The 21,756-nt window shown below is 37.9% G+C and overlaps 1 protein-coding gene across 1 annotated transcript in view; it reads left to right on the forward strand.

Annotated features, from left to right (window-relative positions):
• The first annotated feature begins 699 nt into the window (after nt 1–699).
• Nucleotides 700–21,756, forward strand: part of BMPR1B (bone morphogenetic protein receptor type 1B) — a 113,266-nt gene continuing 92,209 nt past the window's right edge. The window contains exon 1 of the mRNA XM_060011609.1: nt 700–772. Within this exon, the coding sequence (XP_059867592.1) occupies nt 700–772 (73 nt within the window). The remainder of the gene's footprint in view (nt 773–21,756) is intronic.

A 21,756-nucleotide genomic window follows, 5' to 3' on the forward strand; every position in this document is an offset into this window, starting at 1 on the left:
GAAACTTCAAACTATAGTCATTTCAAATTAATTAATTTAAGTGAGTAGCCTAACTGAAATATTCATTAAGGATGGCTTTTTACAAGTGACCCTTTTTTGTATCTGTGCATTTGATTCAAAGGCATTTGCCTCATTATTTAAATGTTGAGGTCATGTGAGAAAATGCCATAACACTTGGATGTGTTGCAATATTTCTATCATTTTATCAAAGAAAAAAAATTATTTCTCCTTGTCTGTCGACAGTTCCCACGGACTTACAATCCTTAGCAGAGAAAAAAAAACCTTAGCAGAAGAAATAAGTAATTGCATGTCGGCAAAGCATAGGTGTGTGTCGGTCTGGAATCTCTCCACAGCTGCCCGGGAGGTGCGGGGACTTTGGCGAGGCCAGTACAGAGCAAAGTCCCGCCTGTGCTGGCCCTTGTGTGGGCAGCTGGGTCAGGCTCCTTTCTTAAGAAAACAGTCTGGCTCGGGGTCCTCACCACCCTTTGTTGTCCTCCCCACGAGGTGATCAGTTGAAGTCTCCGTGGTGACAGAACCAGTTTGTAACAGGCTTGTCTTTCACGGTCCTGTCTAGGGCTTGCTGCAGGCTTGCCGGAAGCTCTGACAAGAGTGGCAGCAGAGGAGTCTCAGTTGAAAGAAGGAAAGGCAAGAAACAGGAGGCTTAAACAGGCGGGTCACATTGACGACTCTCCTGCTGCAATGGGTTGGCTGGACGAACTAAACTGGCAGCTTCACATTGCCTTGCTTATTCTTCTGTCTATGCACACGAGGGGTAAGAAGACCAGTGCCCCACAGTACAGTGCTGACAGGGGGCTCCGTTAATGGCTGGTTTCGTGGTTTTTATCACAGAAGGGAAAGTTCAGGGCAGAAGTTCAGTGGCTAAACATTTCCAACCCCCATCCTCCAACTGCTCTGTAATTTTACTACTTTCTGTATCATGGCAACGCTTTCTCGATAGTGTGTTAGAATAGTTTTAAAAGGGATGCAAAGTTTCTGTTTTCTCTAGCAATTAAGAATTAAATGCAATCTAGTTTGGAACTTGGAGTATGAAGTTGATTGTCAACATACGGTGACAGTTTATATGTGAAGAATTTAAGAAAACAAAAATTCTAATAAACTTGTTTTGATCATTTTAGTTTGAATACTGTTAGATTTTTTATACATTAGCTAATTAACTTTGAAGTTCATTGTCATTTTTATGTGGATGCATTGAGTGAATCTGTAGTTTTATAATGGCAATAATTGTAATTTGTGAATATGTCAGATGTTTATCCATATTTAAGAACAGGGGCTTGCTTAGTGATCATGTTGTCCAGGAGAATTATTCTTGTATACAGTTGACTAAAGGATGGCAATTTTAAAAAATTATTTTAACTAAAAGAGTAATTATAAAAGTAGGTGAGCTATTTTCAAGTTAGAAGAAAGATAACTTAACGAATAGGAAACAATTATCTGTGACAGTGATTTGCAACAAGGGAGTCACAAGGTTGGAAATAAGGAAATAGCGGCTTTATAAAATTAAGCCAGGTGACAAGGGAATATGTATGAGATCAAAATGCATTTACAGTTCACCCTCATATACCTGTGAATGCATTTTATAGAACCAATTTGGCAATACTATTTATTTGGAAGCATGTATTACCAACTGACATGTATTTTGATTGGCACTTAAAGATGAATGTTTTCATAATCTCAGAGTATTCCATGACACTATTTAGGTATTGTGGCTTGGCTCCGTGAAAAGTGCTTTTAATTTCTGGTATAGATAAGTGTAACTCAGAAGGAGTTTTGTGTATTGATGTGAAGGAACAACATGTAGTTCATTTACTTGGTTTGCTAGTTTGGTTTCCAAAAATTGTTATAATCTGGTACCTTCTAGAAGAGATAGAAAGACCTCCGGGAAACTTTCTTAAGAATGTTCCAGGAAACTCAAACATGATATATATGAGGTGAAATTCTTATTCCTCTACTCATGCTACTGCTGTTTCTTGATTTCCTAAGGGTAACTTTTCATTCTCTTTTAGCATTTTCCTTGAAACATATGAATACCTGAATTAATTATTGAGTTATGTCAGTCAAAAGTAAAAAGGCTGTATGTTACAGATTGAATTGTTGAATCATAAACGGTAGGATTAGATTACACCTTAAAATAGTATTGTGTAGCTGGTTTACTTTTCCAGTGAGAAGGTTGAAGCCCAGAGACATTCCCTGCTTTCTTCTACCAAGCGTAACCTTTTTAACTCCCTGTCCAGAGCCCTTTCGCGTGAGTGCCTGTGTGCGTCTGTGTGTGTCTATCAGTTGATTCTGTAGCATAGTGGTTAAGGGTATGAACTCCAGACCCAGAATGCCTGAGTTTGAATCTTAGCTCTACCACTTACTAGATGTGTAAACTCAAATGAGGTGTCTTATAGGTGCCTTGATTTTCTCAACTGTGAAATAGGCATAATAATAACTAACCATAGGAATGATTTGATTATTAAATGAGTAAATACACGTAAAGCATTTAGAATAGTAACTGGTGCATAATATTGTCTGAAGTTTTGCTATCAGTATCATTAGTGATAATGTTAATCTATGCAGGAATAGGAGACAATCAATCTGGAAATGTAAACTGAGACAAGATTTTAAAAGAATTCTGTAGCTCATCTTAGTGTGATTAACATATGAATCCCAATTTATATTCCCAGCTTTGTCACTAGTGAAATTTTAACTTTTTTTTTTTTTTGAGGAATTTCTCTACCTGTAGCCTTATAAAAAATAAGTTTCATGTTTGTTTGTTTTTTATTTTGCCTGGATGAAAACAGAATGTGCTGTAGACAGGGACTATAAGCTCAATCAAGACTAAGCAACTTTGACTATTGAAGTTAAATATTCATTGACAACCTGTAATGCTTTATGATTATTAATTCTGCATGTACTTCAGTGAGAATGATCATCACAAAGATAGGTGAATATGAAGCACAGACAGAGGAAGTGGTCGTGACTTCTTAAGTGAATGGCAAAGCCAAGATTAATGTACTGAGACCTCAAATACTCATTTAAAGCGAATGTGTTTCAAAATGACAACTTGAGACGTTTGGAGAGTCTGTGCTTCAGGCTAATACAAATATTTAGTTGTTTAAGTATATGGAAACCTAAAAGTTCTAAATGGAAGGAATACGTACAGTATTCCCATTCTACTTTACATGGTACAAAGCTCTGCAAAGTCACAATCAGCGGAAAGGAGACCGCTCCACACGTGGAACGGAGTAGCTAGGGTGGCCTGTGGGCGGGGGTGGGGGGTGGTGTGGTGTGGAGTGATTCATCAGCCTAAGTCTTATCATTGCTTATATCTTATCTTCAGTGTTTTACTTGAAAAGACACAGGCTTAGAAAAAGGGAAGCAAGGGTACATCTTGGTAGGTTTTGAACTTTGTGTTTTTTATATTGGCACATTGTGGTTCCTTCAGGAATGCATTTTTTAAAACTCGGGATCGTGAAATGTGGAAATGCCTTCTTCTAAAACTGAAAATATGACCTGTGATGGTGAAAATCTGTAGTGTTCCTCTCTACTTCGAATGTAGTATTTTAAAGATTGAGCTCTTGATACCACCTTGCCCCTTTATGCTCAAAACACAGTGGAGAATTACAGGCAATACTAATGGATACAGTGCAATGTGCAAACAGTATCGAGGCATCATTTTGGTCACTACCGTTCTTCTTAAGTTCTGCCAAAGGAATTTAGTGAGGTTATAAAGGTGACAGATTGACAGACCTAAAAACTAAAGGACTCTTTCTGTTTGTTGTTCTAACACATTGGTGGCAACAATGTGCCTTTCCTGACGTGGATGGGCCTCATGCTCTGGCATTTAAAAAGGTGAGATTTTATTTCGCTTCTTGTTAAACGTATATGTGAAAATTTCCACAGCACCCTGCCCTACTGTAAAATCAAGGTAATAGATTATTACAGCAATTAGAATAAAATAAAAATTGGCAGACAACTTTTGTTCTTTAGGAGTAATTCTATATCAACAAAGAGTTCCCGGAAAAAAAGGCGAGATAGGAAGTAGGAATTAGCTCTTTTGGAATACAGGAAAATCCCTAAACCCAATGAACAAAAGCAGGTCCCAGTCTCCGTGGCCCCTGCAGTTTTATGTAACCCAGATTTTACATCCTGCTTCTTCATTGCCAGGTCGTATTCCGTAGGTTTCCTATTGTAATATTTGTGTTTGATCTGGTTGGCACTAATTTAAAATTTTTTTTTAATCTGTTAAGTTTTTTCACTAGAATTAAGGCAGATAGGAAATGCAGTAACAGGAGAATAACAAACATGGCTGTGAATGTGTAGTTTCAAAATTAAAATGGTGATATTGCTCTAGGGTGTCAATTTTTGGTAATTTAAAAAAAATTTATTTATTATATTTATTTTTGGCTGTGTTGGGTCTTCGTTGATGCGTGCGGGCTTTCTCTAGTTGCAGCGAGCAGGGGTTACTCTTCATTGCGGTGCACGAGTTTCTCATTGCGGTGGCTTCTCTTGTTGCGGAGCACAGGCTCTAGGTACGCGGGCTTTGGTAGTTGTGGCTCGCGGGCTCAGTAGTTGTGGCTCACGGGCAGTAGAGCGTAGGCTCAGTAGTTGTGGCGCACAGGCTTAGTTGCTCTGCGGCATGTGGGATCTTCCCGGACCAGGACTCGAACCTGTGTCCCCTGCGTTGGCAGGCGGATTCTTAACCACTGTGCCACCAGGGAAGACCTTTGGTAATTTTTTTTTTTTTTTTGCGGTACACGGGCGTCTCACTGCTGTGGCCTCTCCCGTTGAGGAGCGCAGGCTCCGGACGCGCAGGCTCAGCGGCCATGGCTCACGGGCCCAGCCGCTCCGCGGCATGTGGGATCTTCCCGGACCGGGGCACGAACCCGTGTCCCCTGCATCGGCAGGCGGACTCTCAACCACTGCGCCACCAGGGAAGCCCTGGTAATATTTTTAAGTGGAAATGATCCTCGTTACCATATGGCAAAATATAGTGAAAATCTGAACTGTTAGACGGACACAGCTGTTAAATGCATAAATGTGGTTCTGTGTTTAAAATGTTTTCTACTACAGCTCTTATGTGACACTTCCAACAGTTAATCTCTGGCTGTTAATTGGCAGTAACTGCACACTGTGGTGAGCATCACAGATGTAAGAAATTTCACCTGTGGTAATTTACCTGGAAGGAAAGTGGCTAAATTATAGTTCTCAACTTAAATTCTGCAGAGTAGATTGGATAAGAGACATTCACGTAACTATTGAGTGCAAACTCACATTATTTGGTTTTACCTTTTGTTATGAGAAGTTATCCTCTTTAAATATGTAGTGGTGGCAACCATGTATGTAAAGCACACATATCTCTCAATATCTGTGCGTAGATAATTTAATCTTTAAATTACAAATACTTGAAGGCTTCTGGAAGAATCATAGTATTAGAAAGATCAGAGTAATTCACATTCGTTTTTATTTTTGTTTTTTTTTTGGTCTATGAGTCAATTGAATCTGAAATAACATTTTACCACTCTTCTATGGACTTAGAACTGCCAGGAACAAATTTGTGAATATGTTTTTTCCCCTCACTTTCCAAATGTGGATTTATTTTTAGAACTCATACAGGACATTGGGCAAATCTTTAAGTAAGACAAAGTACTGACAATTAAAATCAGCTACATTGTCTATCAAGCTTTCTTATGCTACATTTTAGGTTTAGATGGACCCTTTTGGTCTTGATTATTATATTCTCTTCCATCTGTAAAACAGTTACTCTGCCCATCGTAATCGGTGTGTGTGTGTGCGTGTGTGTGTGTGTGTGTGTGTGTGTAACTATTCATATTAAAATATCTACCTACGATTTTGTGACTATGAGCTCAGAATAACCTCGTTCTTATTTCTGGGCCCCAGCACTTTTCCTGTAACACTGGAGAATCTGGGGCTTTTGGATTAACTGATTTCTTGCTTGATGTCATCTCTGTTGCATTCCTTCCATAATTAGTTAACTTCCATATTAATTCATAATGTGTATAAAATCACATTGTTAGTATTGGTATTTTTTGGGGCAAAAGAACAGAAACTTAAGTAGAGGAAGAAGTCGAATGAAGACATAAAGAAAAGCTAAAGGAAACACAGGCCCCGTGGGGCCCAGAGGACATTCCCTTCTTCCCTCTGGATGTCTTTTCCCTTTTTTCTGTTTAAAGGTCTTTAGCAGACACTCCTTGCGTTGTAAAATCCAGACCTTTCTACGGCCTTCCAGGCTTGGCATCAGCGAGGCCCTGGCTCACCTCACTGCTCAGCGGTTATCAAGCCTTTCCTGTCCAGAATGATCCAAACTCCTCTCTCCTCAGGTGTTTCACACATGCTATTTCCACAGCCTGGAAAGTTCTTTGCTTTTCTACTCTGCTTATCCATTTGCTTAAATGTCACTGAGTTAACTTTTCCTTAGCAATCCAGATTAAATGAGCTCCCCTTCATATAATCCCTCATTATAAGTTTTATTTCTCTTGTATGGTACATATCATGATGTATCATTATACATGCCACTCTCCTGCTGGAAGCTCACCTTCTTAGAGGAAAGACCACGTCCATTGTATTTATTGCTGAATCCTCAGTGCATAGTACAATACTTGGCGTATAGAGGAGTCTGCCTCCTTAGACATACTCATTATTTTGCACACGACCCAAAGTAGTGTCTGCATTTCCTGATATTCCAAGACCATTTTTGCTTAGCTCTCCAGAGTTAACTGATAAATGTTTCACTGTTTCTTATTTTTAACTTTCTGGAGAGAGAATTTGATTGACTGCCGACCCTAACAATGATGGAATGTAACCCAGGTGGGATGTGTAGTCACTCAATACCAAGATGGTCACCAGACAATAACAGATACAGTGGGCAGTGGAAGTTTTTTCTAGAAGAGGTTTTGGGTTAGGTTGATAATCAGAAACGTCTAGTATAGCTGCTACTGTCATTAATAATAGCAATATGAATACTTCTAGTATTCCTTTGTTTATAATGAATTCCTGTTGGCTACTAAGTGACTTATTAGCTATATGTGTAGAAAAATTATAAAAAACACTTTATTTTTACGTGAACTTTGGTATCCAGGAAATGTTACTACCAAAATTATGGTAATATATTTCTGTAGTTTCTATAGAATTATTTTAATAGTAAATGGAGGGGTATGATTTTTGTTGTTGTTGTTGTTCTTTAAAAAAAAGATGCTGAAGAAATTCAAGATATCGAGTGGTGGCAAAAAATAACATATGAAACAAGTAATGTACTCTCTTGGCAGACTTTAGTTTTGTCGTATTGTTACATACAACTTTTACTCCTTTATTGAAACAGTAGTTGCAAACCTTATGTCTCACAAAGAACATCGCATGAATTTTGCATTATGATCCCTAAAAGGCCACAAGTTTGTGGCTAGCAGTATACATCTTTCATTTGATCAAATTCTGGGAAATTGAGTGTCTGAAACTATGCTTTTGATCCCTTCTGGAGTCCAGAGGAGAATGAACGTACATATCGAATTCACTTTTTAGAAACCTTGAGTACACGCAGAAAACTGGCTTTGGTGCATAGGTTTTTACTGCCTGAGAGTATCCTGTGGTCATAATGTGGGAACATAATGTGCGCATATTCGACTTGGTATCTTCACAGTTTTAATGGGAGTTTTACAGGTAAGGAATCAGTTTTGCATCAGTTTGGAACTTTTGTGATACGAGAACTGCATTGATAAGATATCAGCCAAGTGTAAGACAATTTAATATAATAAGGCATCTTAACATTTTTTATGGTTATTTCTGTTTTCCTTTAACTATAAACTATGCCAAGGCCAATAGTATACAGCGTCAGAAAATGTGAGGCCAGGTTTGTTTTATAAACTTTGTATGAAGTTATCTTTCTGTTACTGTGTTTGTAGAAATATTCATGATCAAACTAGTCTTTGCTAAAATGTTTACCTTTATTTTGATTTCTCTAAAAGAAAACTTAAGACAATATTTTTCAAATCTGAAAAAATAATAACCTGCCAGTTGTAATCGTGTGTACTTAAAATGATAATGCACTCTTTTATGGAGCTAAATCTCAACTGAATGTTTGTCTTGGTTAGAGTTAGTATGCTCAATTGTTTATTGCTTTTGAATTCCATTATGCTTTTCATGTTTCTGTTTTGAAAAAAGAAAAAGGTTAATGTAAGAGTAATATGCTGTATTTGCCCTTTAACTATTAGCTCATTTAAGTCAGGGAATGTGCAGCAGTTCATTGGAGGAATATTTGAGTGGCTCTGAGTTTAATTTAGGCTCTGAAATCAGCTGAGTTATTGAGCACTGTGCAGTGACCTGGAAAACAACAGAAAAAGTGTTTCATTGTGACATGGTAACAGAAGGGTAGATGCCGCTTAATTGAGGTTCCTAAACAAATTGCCTTTTTACTTCCATACTTTCTTGTACATATGATACATGTCCACACACATGTTTTTTATATGTATGTTTTCATAGGATTATGACAGTTTATTGAAATTGGAGAATATCACTAAATATTTCCTACTTAATTTCCTATGCCCTGGGTGAAAACATGTTCAAATTGGGGAATAGGTTTAAATGAAAAGGACCCTCATGCTAAATCACATGATTTTACAGGCATAAGACATTCTTGGGCATTTTTAGAGATTGTTTTTGGACTGGATTTTAAAAATATACACTAAACAGTTTATTCATAACATGCATTTTAATAGCTATTATGAATATTGTTAATCTACCCTACTTAACCTCTTATAGTGAGAAATATAAAAATTTTCTGTCCTTTTTGGTTAAGTAGACTTAATGACAAACATCTTGCAAATTAGATTTTCATATATTTCATCTCTTTCTTATGCTCAATTTAATCTATCAAAGCCACACATTGTAGAAGACATCTGGTATTGAGCTTAAGCAGCTGGGTTTCATTTGTAAAGGTTTTGAGCAAAGTTTGGTGCTTGCCAACAATAATATAGCCGTTGGCCAATGTGTTTTCTTTGTGGCAGCTTGGTGCACTGTGGCAGGAGAGACCAGAATTCAGGATCAGTTGATTTTCCTCCTCTTTCTGGCTTCACTGGAGGGACTTGAGGATTTTATGCAGATGTTCCTGTGAGCTGAGTGAGGGTTTGCTGCAATGGCTATTGAATGGGAATCAATTGACGAGCCGTGTGTAATCAGCACTGATCCATCTGAGAAACAAGGAGTCTGCAGTTTTCCTCACAGCGTGGTTCAATGTACTTCCTACATCACAGTCACCATAGGTCACTTTAAAGATGCAATTCCCTATACCCCATCCCAAATCTACTAAACCAAGTCTTTGGGAGCTGAGCCCAGAAAGCTGCAGTTGATTAAGCTACCCCAAGGGATTTGGTACACACGGGATTAGAGTTAATAAATTTCAGTTCATTCTTTACCTGCAGGCAGAAGCTCTAACCCCCTTTTTCTGACCAAAAGAAGAACCTATTTTATTAATGGTATTTAAAAGGAATTGTCAGAATTTTTTTCAAAAGTAACTTACCCACATATCTGGTTTAGATGTCCTTTCATAAAATATTACATTAGTATGACCTGTTGTTTAATGAAACAGTTGTCCTAGCATTATTAAAATATTGCCACTAATGATAAAGAAGGGGTCATAAGTCTTCATTTACTTGGAACAGTCCAAATCTGGAGTGAAGGATTTCTTGCAGAGTGAAACAAGAAAGTGAATCCCAAATTTCCCATCTCTTTCTCAGGTACATTAATTAAGTAATTTCTGTATCCAGCTTGTCATTGGACACCTGGTAGGCTCTTGGAAATCTTTGCAGAGTTTGGCTCTATTAGCTACCCTCAGAGAGCACCATACTCCTGAACCCTGCACCCACCTCCAGTTATATTCAACATGTTATTCCCAATGCAAGTCGTTTGTCTTTGTAGCTATACAGGCAGTTTTGGTGACTGTTCTGAAATAAACCAAGTCATAACTCGCTTCTTTGCTTCTGCTGGAAAAGTTCTATGCCAGAATTCTTACCTAGTTTGGTATTCTTGTTTTACTGGTCCTGAGTCCAGAATTGAGTTTTCCAGACAAACACTTAATGAGTTCCAGGGCAATATGGAAACATACCCAGGGAATGTGTGGTCTGAAGTGAGGATTGCCTCTTTGGAAGTTAATAGGGTAGTGACTGTCTGTTGTTGAAATGTCATTAAATGGAAATGTACTTTTTACCGTATCTTGCTTTGGAAATTAGCACTCAAGATAGTCACTTCTTTAGAAAGTTCCTGCATTCCCTCAGGAACTGGATTTAAAATAAACACACAAACACACACACACGCACGCACGCATGCACGCACACACACCCCTTAATGTAAGCAGGCAACAACCCCAGAAAATATAGCGTTAAAAGAGGGTAGAGAAGGGGCAGTCTGAGTGCTTGAGATTGTCTTGTTTCATGATCCGTGTCATGCATGGGCTACATCTGAAGTTTTTTAAAGTTTCTGGAGGAAGCTCAGCAATGCAGCTGTCTCTAATGTACTGTGAACCTTGAAAAGGAATTTCCTTTCAAGTAAGAGCGGAAGTAGTTTGTGTGTGGGATGATGCAGCGGAGGGTTTTCTTCAACAGAAAATAAGGTGCCATTATATAAACAAACATCCGCACAACCTAAAGTACGCCCAGTAAAAATAAATTACTGCAGGCGCCTACACTCCTATTTGAGCAAGACCCAGTTAATTCTAATGATCTGCTTGTGTTCTCTTATTCTCACAAGGGAGGAAACAGGGGCACACAGTTGTTAGGTGACTTATCTAAAGTCTCACTGTTACTTCTAGTGGCAGAACCAGAACTTGGGATTCCAGAGTTTTTGTTCTTGTTCTTTGAAGAATTACATTTAAATTTGACTTGAGGATTGCTATAATATTTAGGCAGAATGTTTGGAAAGCCAGAGTCTTTGCCACGTGAACATTTTATTTAAGAGACAAATTACAAAAACACACTACCACCACCACCAGAAATAAATATTCCAGTGTATGAATAAGCTCAGAGCTGATAACTTAGCTTCGATTTTCCCATTTACTATAATACGTACTAGTTTGTAAAAAAGTACTGTATATGCAACCACATTTAGACTGTCATAATTTAGTGCTCACGGGAATGCCATGTATATGCAGTTTCTTCTGAGCCACAGTACCTCACCATCTGAGGTGAGGAGAAGGCAAAATCGGGAACACAATTGAGTTATTTTCTAGGAAGAAAAAATTACATCTTGCCTTGACGAATGGGGCATCCTTCCCGTTTTTGCCTCTTCCTGATTTCCTGCAAATGTTAATCTAAAGAGATTGCTTGTAGCTATGACTGCAAATGAGCAATGTGATATGCAGCTTTACCCCTCGAGTGAGTGCTCACACCTCTCCAGATTTACTTCTTAATGCTAAAATTACAAGGTCTTCGTTCCTTCCCATTGTAGGGTATCACTTGCACAGGGATCCTTTAAATTTACACGTTGTGTTTTACGGTTTTGAGAAGTTGCTGCAGAATATTTTAGAATAATGGATGAACTGTCTTTACCAGGTAAAATTTCTGTGGTGTTTATCCTAATTTTTCTACCTCTCCATTGACTATTTTTTCAGTAACTGTGAATCCATGCTGTGATTTTGCAAACTGAGTGTGAGAATACTTGGTCCTTTGTTTGGGGGCTTTGTTTTGAGTTTTGTATTTGCTTTTTAAGGAGTTTGAAATTTCTGCTGAGGATTTCATATCCCCTATTTGTACTTACGAGATAAATGAGCAAAATTACCCATCCCCCCCAAAAAAGTTCTATAATGTTTTACTTCTTAGTCTAGACTTTTTGTTTATTATTCCTGTGGCTTTCAGTGAATCATTACCTTATTATTTACAAAATAATCAATGGTCTAGGGGTTAAAAAGAAAGTAGCATTCTTATAGTTACATGAAATACTAGTCATCGAATAGACAATAACTGACGTATTTTGTTTGTGATTTTATAATTCACAGATCCAAGGATACAAATGTCAGCGTTGTTATCCTTTCACTTGTAAATGCCTGCATTTGTAGATGTTCAGGACAGAGCAAGTTAGGTATACTTGCTCTTCTAGATATAAAAACTTACTATGGTTTTACAGTTTAATAGCTATAGTAATGAAAATAGTGTGGTATGGCCTAGGGTAGCTATAGACTTATATGGAACATGGTAGAGAATCATATATATAAGGAAGTAATGTGTCAGAGGGGACATTGGAGATCAGTGGGGAAAAGTGGACTGTTTGAAAACCTCACTTCATACCATGTATAAAATCATCTCCAAGTATATCAGAAAGCTAAAGGTAAAATTCAAAAAGTGAAAGTGTTTAGAAGAAAATAATAATAGCTAATGTTCCATGTATTGTTCTAAACAGTTTACTAACTCATTTAAATGCCACACAGCATGAGATAGGTGCTTTTGTTCCCCCTATCCTATAAATGAGGAAGCAGGCTCAGAGAAGTTAAATAATTTGTTTCAGATTACAAAGTAATACACAGTAAAATCTAGATTCAAATCAAGACAGCTCGGTTCTTGTGTCCCTTCCATTAGTAGCTATACATTACCACATCTCTTCGAGTAGAATGTTTGTATAGCTTAAAGTTAAAAAAAAGTTGCAAAAACCACAGATCATAAAGAAATGATTTTAGAATTTCTTAACAGTAAAATTAATAATAGTTCAACAAAGCAAATAACAAACAAGCAAAAGGATAGCTCACATGCTTGTAAAGCATGTTACAAGACATGTAACTGAGAAATATTTAATATCAATTATATATAAAGAATGTCTTCAATAATGAGAAAAATACAAAACGTCAGAATACATGAACAGGCCGTTAACAGAGAAGATGGAAATATAGGAAAAGAAACTAAATAAATAGAGAAATGCAAGTTAAAGTAATATGAGCTACCAAGTTATAGTCAAGAAATAGGCAAAATTACTCTGAGGTTATCAAGTCTCGGCAAGGATGTAGAGAAATGGGAACCCTTAACCACTGTTAGTTGGAACCTAAGTTGTTTCTACCATATGAAAATTCATACACGATTTTTATATCTAAATAGTAGTTATATAGAAATATTCATAAGGTTAAGCAATAGTTTCTTAGATACGATGCCAAAAGCACAAGCAACAAAATAATAAAATGGATCATCACATAAAAATACATCATCAAGAAAGTGAAAAAAGAGCCCACAGAATGGGAGAATACATTTGCAAATCATATATCCGATAATGGTCTTGAATCCAGTTATATAAAGAACTCTTAAAAATCAATAATAAAAAGATAACCCCTTTTAAAAATGGGCAAGGATTTGGACAGACATTTCTCCAAAGAATATATACAGGTGACCAGTGATCGTACGAAAAGGTGCTCAACATCATTAGCTATCAGTAAAATTCAAATCTAAACCACGAGATACTAGTTCACCCACTAGGATGGCTACAATCAAAAAGATAATAACCAGTGTTGGTAAGTATGTGAGGGAATTGAAACCCTCATACACTACTTCTGGAAGTAATGATGTAGCCACTTTGGAAAACAGTCTGGCAGTTCCTAACACTGTTAAGCGTTCAGTTACCATATGCCCCAGAAGTTTCACTCCTGGGTGTCTACCCAAGAGAAATGAGAACCTAATGTCCCCAAGACACTTGTACACACATGTTCACAGCAGCGTTACTCATAATAGCCAATAAGTGGAAAAAACCCAAATGTCTACCAGCTGATGAATGGATAAACAAAATGTTGTATATCTATATAATAGAACATTCTTTGGCAATAAAAAGGAATGAAGGACTGATACTTGCTATAACATGAATAAACTTTGAAAGCAGTATTGCTTCATGAAAGAAGCCAGATGCAAAGACCACATGTCTTATTCCATTTATGTGAAAAGTCTGGAAGGTAAAACTATACAGACAGAAAGCAGGTCAGTAGCCCCAAGTTGCCAGGGGTGGGAGGCTGTGCGCAGGAATGGGGAGTGACTCCTAGGGTTATGGGGCTTGTCTGGGGGGTTATGAAAATGTTCTGACATCACATTATGATATGATTGCAAAACTCTGTACATAAACTAAAAAGGATTGAAGTGAACACGTGAAATGGGTCAATTTTATGGCATGTGAATTATATTTCTATAAAGCTCCTAAAATATTAATAGGAGTAGATAAGAAGCCAATTTAGGATAGTGGGGAATATGCGAGGAGAAGGGCTTGGTCCTCATTTGGCTCCATTCTGTAATATTTTGTTCCTTAATGATAAAAAAAATCCCTTAAAATTTTGTAAAAAAAAGAGTTGTGAGAACCTAGTATTCTCTTTTTTTGGTATATTTGTAGAATTTTATATAATACAAGATATGACCCAAAACAAAATTGAGGACATATCCACACCCCTATCCCCCTTTCAGCTAGAAAGCATTATGGGTTTTCCTTTCCTCTAATAATTGAAGACTTTGATTCCAGAAAATGTTCTCTACAAATGAAGTACTGAATTCGGGCTCCTGTATTGACTGTTACTTGCTTTTTCTGCTATCAACTCTAATAGTATATTACTTCTGAAGTCAGAATTTTAGTGAGGCAGCTTTGTTATTTTATTAGTTGGTTTATGAGAAAAATTCCTTGTGATTAAGAGTTACCACTAGTTCTGGTTAAAATCAGATCACTTTTCCTTTGTTAAAAATTTAGCAGAGTAGCCCACCTGCAACCTTGCTTGTTCAATTAAGGGGAAAAGATATCTTCTTGGGACAGCTGCTGTTCATAATTCTGCATCTGGGCCTTGTGAGAATCTGTTAATTTGCCTACGGATCTTTATCATGAACTCTCCCTACACTGATTAAAAGATTGTCTCGGGGACAGAGAGCATGGCTATAGGCTAGGAAGGCTCTTTCCTGAATCAGAGGCACCCACTGCTTTTCTCCTTGTTATTAGAGCAGAAATGCCTTTCCTGTAGAGTAGTTGGGAAATTGCCCGCACTGACAAGCCCTTGTCAGATAGAAGCAGCTCATAGTCATAATAAAAACATTTTTTCCCCAGAATATTGTTTCGTGCTTCTCCCACTCAGGGCCATGGCCATCATCAGGACGGGAAGATGACCCCAGGGCCTTGAGATTTGTACACCAGAGTATGAGTAACAAGTGATGCTGAAGCTGATTCAGGGTCAGCTGGACTGTGGTTGTGGCAGCGTACAAATCCAGTTGCCCCGCAGAGCACAGGTTAAGTAAGAGCTCTTTCATTTAACTCTAGAACCTATAAACATAAAGTGATTGGGAGAGTTCACACAAAATCAGAGGATAAGAAAGTGTATAGAGGCAGAAGTTGGTGTAGGGAGCTGGATGGCCCCCCACAACTAGATTGTTACTAGAGAGTGGTCTTCAAATTGTGGTCCCTGCATCAGCATGACATGGGAACCTGTTGGAAATATACATTCTTGTGTCCCAACCCAGATCTACTGAATCAAAAACTCCAGGGAGTGAGTCCAGAAAACTGTGTTTTAACAAGCCCTCCAGGTGATACTGGTGTGCGGCTGAAGTTTGAGAACTCTGGACTAAATTATGTTGCTTCGTGGGTAAGTTTGAACTTTATCCCACAGGCATTGGAAATTCATGGAAGATTCGTTAGCAGAGTTATGGAGTGATTAGTGATTTAGTTAGATAGTGGAGTCTTCTGCCATATTTTTCTGGTTAAGGAATTTTAGTTTAGGAAAATGTAAAAATGCCACCACTTCTGGCTATATGATTTAATCCATACGTTTCAGAAGTATATATTAGTTTGTAGTTTCTTATAATTAAATATGAGTTGTTTAAAGACTTAATAGAACTTTGGAAGTTTCAAACTTAAGGGGTTTTTATTCACTATAAATTATAAAATGATGCTTTATTTTGTATGCCGTTTTGTTCCCTCAACTTAAAACATTTTGCAGTTTTAATAGGACCTAGGTGTACTCCTAAATCCTGAAAATATTCTCCAAATAATGTTAGAAAATATCTGAGGGCATTTCCCAGGTCACTTTACTGTGTAATTTTTTCCCCGGGTATGTTTTGCATTTTAAATGTTTTCATTTTTCCTCGTAATCTTGTTATGCATCAGTAACACATGATGTGTTGGCATCTTCTGGAATAGCACATTTGTTCCAAGTGAAAAGGACTAGGTTCAGAAAATCTAGTCGGCCAAAAAGTTTACCCGACAGAAACCTATATTGAATCTAAAACTAATGTGCTCACATTTTCCATCAGAATTAAAATGGAATGAAGCCAGCAAAGCCCTATGAGAAGTTTGCTGGTCTCTGCCCTGCGTGAACAGCATTAACCACCGTTTAGTCCTGTAGCTAATAGACAACATGTTGAAAAGATCTTTTACTTGTAAGTGTGACATGGGGCTGACTGCACAGATCTGATTATATCACCCCTCTCCTTAAGAGTCTTTTAAGATTTAGGATTCACTACAATGATTTTACTTCCAGATGGTCTTAGTTTTATGTTAAATGGAATGTTGGTATTAAAATGCAGTAAAATGGGAAAGGGGAAGCAAGGGGGAGGGATAAATTTTAGGATTCACATATACACACTACTAATATATAAAATAGATAAACAATACAGACCTACTGTATAGCACAGGGAACTATGTTCAGTATCTTGTAATAACCTATAATGGAAAAGAATCTGAAAAAGATATATATATATATATGTATGCATATAAAATGAATCACTTTGCTATACACCTGAAACATTGTAAATCAACTATACTTCAGTAAAAAAAAGAAAATGCAGTAAGCATTTTTACTCTTTAACGACCTAATTCTATAAATATCCTAGAGCATATTATACTCGGATCTTGTCCAAGAGTTAACTGTTTGGGAAAAGGCAGAAGCCTTTTCTGATGGGTATCAAAATAATTTAATTTTAATTGTTGCCCTGCCACTACATACTTATGTGACTTTGGACATAATCGTCAGTGTCTTGGGGGATGAGGTGACATATTGAAATAGTTTGTGTGAGAAGTTGGTTTGGAGCACAGATACTGTGTTCTTAAAATAAACATAGAATGACTTGGAGAAACCATTCATTTATTCCTTAATTTAACATACTTTAATTATGCACCTACTATCTTCCAGTGTTGTAATATGCCCTAAGGGTTCAAGGAAAATACTCCCTGGTCACATCCTGGGAAGGAGACAGACAAATACAAAGAATACTTTGGGAATAGGTAGATGTGCATCTGACTTAAAAGGAGGCATCTATTTCTGCTTTGTAAATAAGATGGTGTATACCAGCTTTTTCATTTTCCACATATATGCGTTAATATACGAAATTGGTATAGACCATCTTATTTACAAAGCAGAAATAGAGACACAGACGTAGAGATCAAAGGTATGGATACCAAGGGGAAAGGGGGGGGATGAATTGAGAGATTGGGATTGACATACATACGCTATTGATACTGTGTGTAAAATAGATAACTAATGAGAACCTACTGTATAGCACAGGGAACTCTCTCTACTCAGTGCTCTGTGGTGACCCAAATGGGAAGGCAGTCCAAAAAAGAGGGATATATGTATACGTATAGCTGATTCACTTTGCTGTACAGTAGAAATTAACACAACATTGTAAACTATACGCCACTAAAAATTTTTTTTAAAAGGAGGTGTCAACTGAGTTGGCAATTAAAGGCTGATGAGGAATTATCTGGGCAAATAAACTAGATAGCTAGAGGGACCAACCTGAGCCCAATCCCAGAGAGACCTGAGAGAGTGTGGTGTAACCAGAGGACCGAGTTTAGTATAACTGCAGAGTTGGAGGTGAGGTGGCTAATTTGCAGGGGACAGGAGGTAAAGTTACGTGTGGACCCAGGATGCGGAGATCCACGACTGGCTTTTACAAGTCGCATAATCACACTTCCCACGGTTTTCCCTTTTGGTTAATGGCAATTCCATCCTTGTCGTTGATTAGGACAAAACTCTTGGCATTATCCTTATCTCTTCTTTACCTCTCACATAGTACATATAGTCCATTAGAGAATTATTCTAACACTGTCTATATTGGGCCCCCGTGTCCTCCACTTCAGAATCCTCATGGAACCACCCCTCACTGCTGTCACAGGTGCAGCAAACAGTCCCATGAAGGCATTGCCCTGCATTGCGTAGGGGGAACTGGATACTCTCTTACCTCTTGGCCTCTTGCCTTGTGGCCTCTTTGATGCACCATATGGAGCTCTGGCAGGAAGTCTGCTCACACACAACTTGCAAGGAAGGGCCAGACACGACCAGTACAGGTTAGGAGCTGAGCCTGGATGGATATACTGAGACTCAGGTCATGATACCTCTAGCGGAGTGAGCTAGATAACTCATTTCTCAAATTGCCACTTTTTTTCCTCCCTGTTTCACAGCCCGGGTCATGTACTCCTGATTCCTGGGATGACATTCCCAGTAAACTACCTGTTTGCAAGCAGTTGTCTTAGGCTCTCCTTTCCTGGAAATTCAGGCTATGACAGTCAGTACCTTCAAAACCCATCTTGAATCTGACCACTTCTCGTCACCTCCGCACTGCCAGCCATGTTCCAACCACGGTCAGTGCCTGCCTAAATTACCGTAACCATCTACTAACTGCTCTCTGCTTTTATTTTTGTCCTTTATAGTCTATCCTTGGCACAGCGACCAGAGGAGAAGTTCCCACAAGGCCCTCTAGGCTCTGTCCCTCTTTCTTCTCCAACCTCGCCTCCTACTACTGTCCTCTTGCTGGACAAACTGGTGCCTGTTGCTCCGCAAGGCCTCCAGGTACACTTTCACCTCAGGACTCTTGCCTACTCTTTCTTCTGTCTGAACATTTCCATTCCGTAGCTCACTCTCTTCACCTTTCCCTTCCCAGAAATGACTTCTGCAGTGAGGAAATTCTGACCTCCTCTTTAAAATAACAACCACTCCCAACCTCTTCTGTCTCCCTTCCCTGCTTTATTTCTCTCCATTGCACTTAACATAATGAATATGCTTCCATGTTTATTTTGCTTCTTATCTCTTTTCTCCAGTAACTGTAAGCTTTGTCAGGCAGGGAATTGTGTCTTTTTCTTTCCACTGCTACATCCTTGGACCTACAACAGAGCCTGGTACCTGGTAGGTGCTCCCAAATAATGTTTGAGTTAAGCAAGTAAATGAACGTGTATTTTAGAAAATGTAATTATGGGTACAGTATAAGATGGTTGGAGGAAGGTAGGGCTAGAGAGCACAGACTGGAGCTTATTGCAGACAACCAGGTAAGAAATGATGAGGGGCTACATTTAGCATCTTTTATCAGCATCAGTAGACAGTTAAGGAATGATTACAGAAAAATTTAGAAGATTAAAATGATTGTGTTGTTGATGGATTGAGTATAATGGATATGAGAGAGGGAGACATCTAGGACGATTCTCAGGTTTCTCTTTGGCAGCTGGGTAGATGGTGGGTATGTCCATCAGAGAGACACTGAAGACAGGGCAGGTGTAGAAAGAACAAGGATAGGCTGGAGAGTCTTCAGGAAGTGGGAGGGAAAACTTCATATTTAAATATGTTGAGTTTGGTGTATCAGCAAGACCTCTTAGCATGAAATGATAGAGACCCCATAGTTAGTTGAATATAGAGGACTAGAGCTCAGAAAAGGGTACTTGGGGGTTGACTAGTGCGTAGTGAGGGAATTGTGCCCTGAAGTAGGCCTTACAAATATCAAACAAGGAAAAAAACCGTGTATTACTCCATGTTCCCATAGGACCATAGCGATTCTTAACTGTTGCCACTCTTTCTTTCCTAGACTCTTTTTTAAAAGTTTGAAAGAGAAAACCTTGCAAAAGAGAAAAGAAAAAAAAGTCTGATTCATTTTTGTTGGTACATTTTGAAAGAATGAAAAAGGCATTTATCTTAGGATGAAGTGTCTGAGTACCTCTAGAGTACAAAGAATTTACCTTTAGCTTGCCCTGGCTGGCCTCAAACTCTACATTTTACCTTCACAGCCATCTTCTTTTATTGAAAACATGTTGAAGTACATTTTTTTTTCTTTAGTCACCAGAAATGAGTACGTTCTTTAGTAAAACATGCAGAATGCATACAGTGAAAAATGTCTAAATGTTTCAAGTAATAGTTCTGGTATATATATATATATCTATCTGTTTAGTAATATAAATTTTAAGTGATTGTGTTCTCCACCAACATATTTTTCATGTATTTTGAAGCTTAGATTTTTGCCAATAGCTTTCATACCTCTGGTGATTTTTATTACCTTATTTAGTAGAGGAGAATTGAGCATCTTGAACTGGTCTTCAACCTAGACGTTTATTTAACAATTTGATTTCTCAAGGGGCAACACTGTTGGAAGAGATTACTATGTACAAATCTCTGAACCAATAGAGGATATAGATGGGAAAGATACTGCCAAGGAAATTTATAGCAGCAAAAGGAAAATCACTCTTTCTGAGCTGTGACCATGTAGTTGGTGAGTGCACCTTAGCTTTGGATGAAATCTTTGACTTGTTATTTGAATTCAGTCCTTGCTGTTTGATCTCATGTTGGCACTTTACATTTCACTAAGACTGTGAATGATCTCATAGTCGTAGCTTGCATTGAGCACAGAGACATTAGGGGCTACACTGCCTGAATTGCCATCAACAGAGCATGGATTCTGAATACATACATGAGATCTAAACTATATTGCTGACAGTGAAATTGTAACTTTTTATTAGATGGAAGAAATTCTAAAAGCCACAATTCAAGAGCCCAAGATAATTCAGATTTAATTAACAGAACCTTTTATATTTACTTAAAAGAAGCTTAGGTGTTTTAGGCAACTTTGAAACACCAAGAATAACTGAATTAGGGTTCTCCATAGAAGCAATAGGAAATACATGTACACATATCTTTTTTTCATAAGGAACTGGCTCACCTGGTTAAGGAGGCTGACAAGTCCTTAGACCTGCAGTGAGCAAGCTGGAGACTCAGTAGAGCGAATGGTGTAGTTCCTTCCAGTCCAGAGGTCGGCGGGTTCAAGACCCGGGAAGAGCTGATGTTTCAGTTGGAGTCTGAAGGCAAGAAAAATGTAATGTCCCAGCATCAGGAAGGCATCAGGCAGGAGGAATCCCCTCTAATTTGGGGGAGAGTCAGCCTTTAGGCCTGTTCAGACCTTCAACTGATTAGATGGGTCCATTTGCATTAGGGAGGGCAATCTGCTTTATGCAGTCCATCAACAGAAATGCTAAACTCATCCCAGACACCCTCACAGAAATACCAGAATGATATTTCACCAAATATCTGGGTACCCACGAACCAGTCAAGTTGGCACATAAAATTAATCATCACAGTTTTAAAATCAATTCAGATTCATTCAGTTCATAAGCATTTTAGGCATAGCTCTGTAGGTTTAGCAGAGAGTAAGGCATTTTGAGTATCTAAAGAGGTAGAGAACAGATGTCAGGTAATGCTTAGTAAGACCAAAATAAAGTAATAGAAAATCAAGAAAAAATACAGGTTTTTAGTGTTTACATCCTTCACCAAGACGTTTTTCATGTATATTGATGCTAACTACATGGGACTAAAAACTGAGTTTTTTATTCTGAACTTTAAATTATTAAACAGACATTTAGAAAACCATATACTTTTTCATTTTTATTTTTTAAATTTGTTTATATCACAATACATATTCATCTGGAAGGTGGTAGCATAATCATAATGACCAATAACAACTTAGTCTGTTAAAAAAATCACTATATATCTAGTGGATACCACAG

This window comes from Delphinus delphis, chromosome 5 (assembly GCF_949987515.2).
Source record: "Delphinus delphis chromosome 5, mDelDel1.2, whole genome shotgun sequence".
NCBI classification, from domain to species: Eukaryota; Metazoa; Chordata; class Mammalia; order Artiodactyla; family Delphinidae; genus Delphinus; species Delphinus delphis.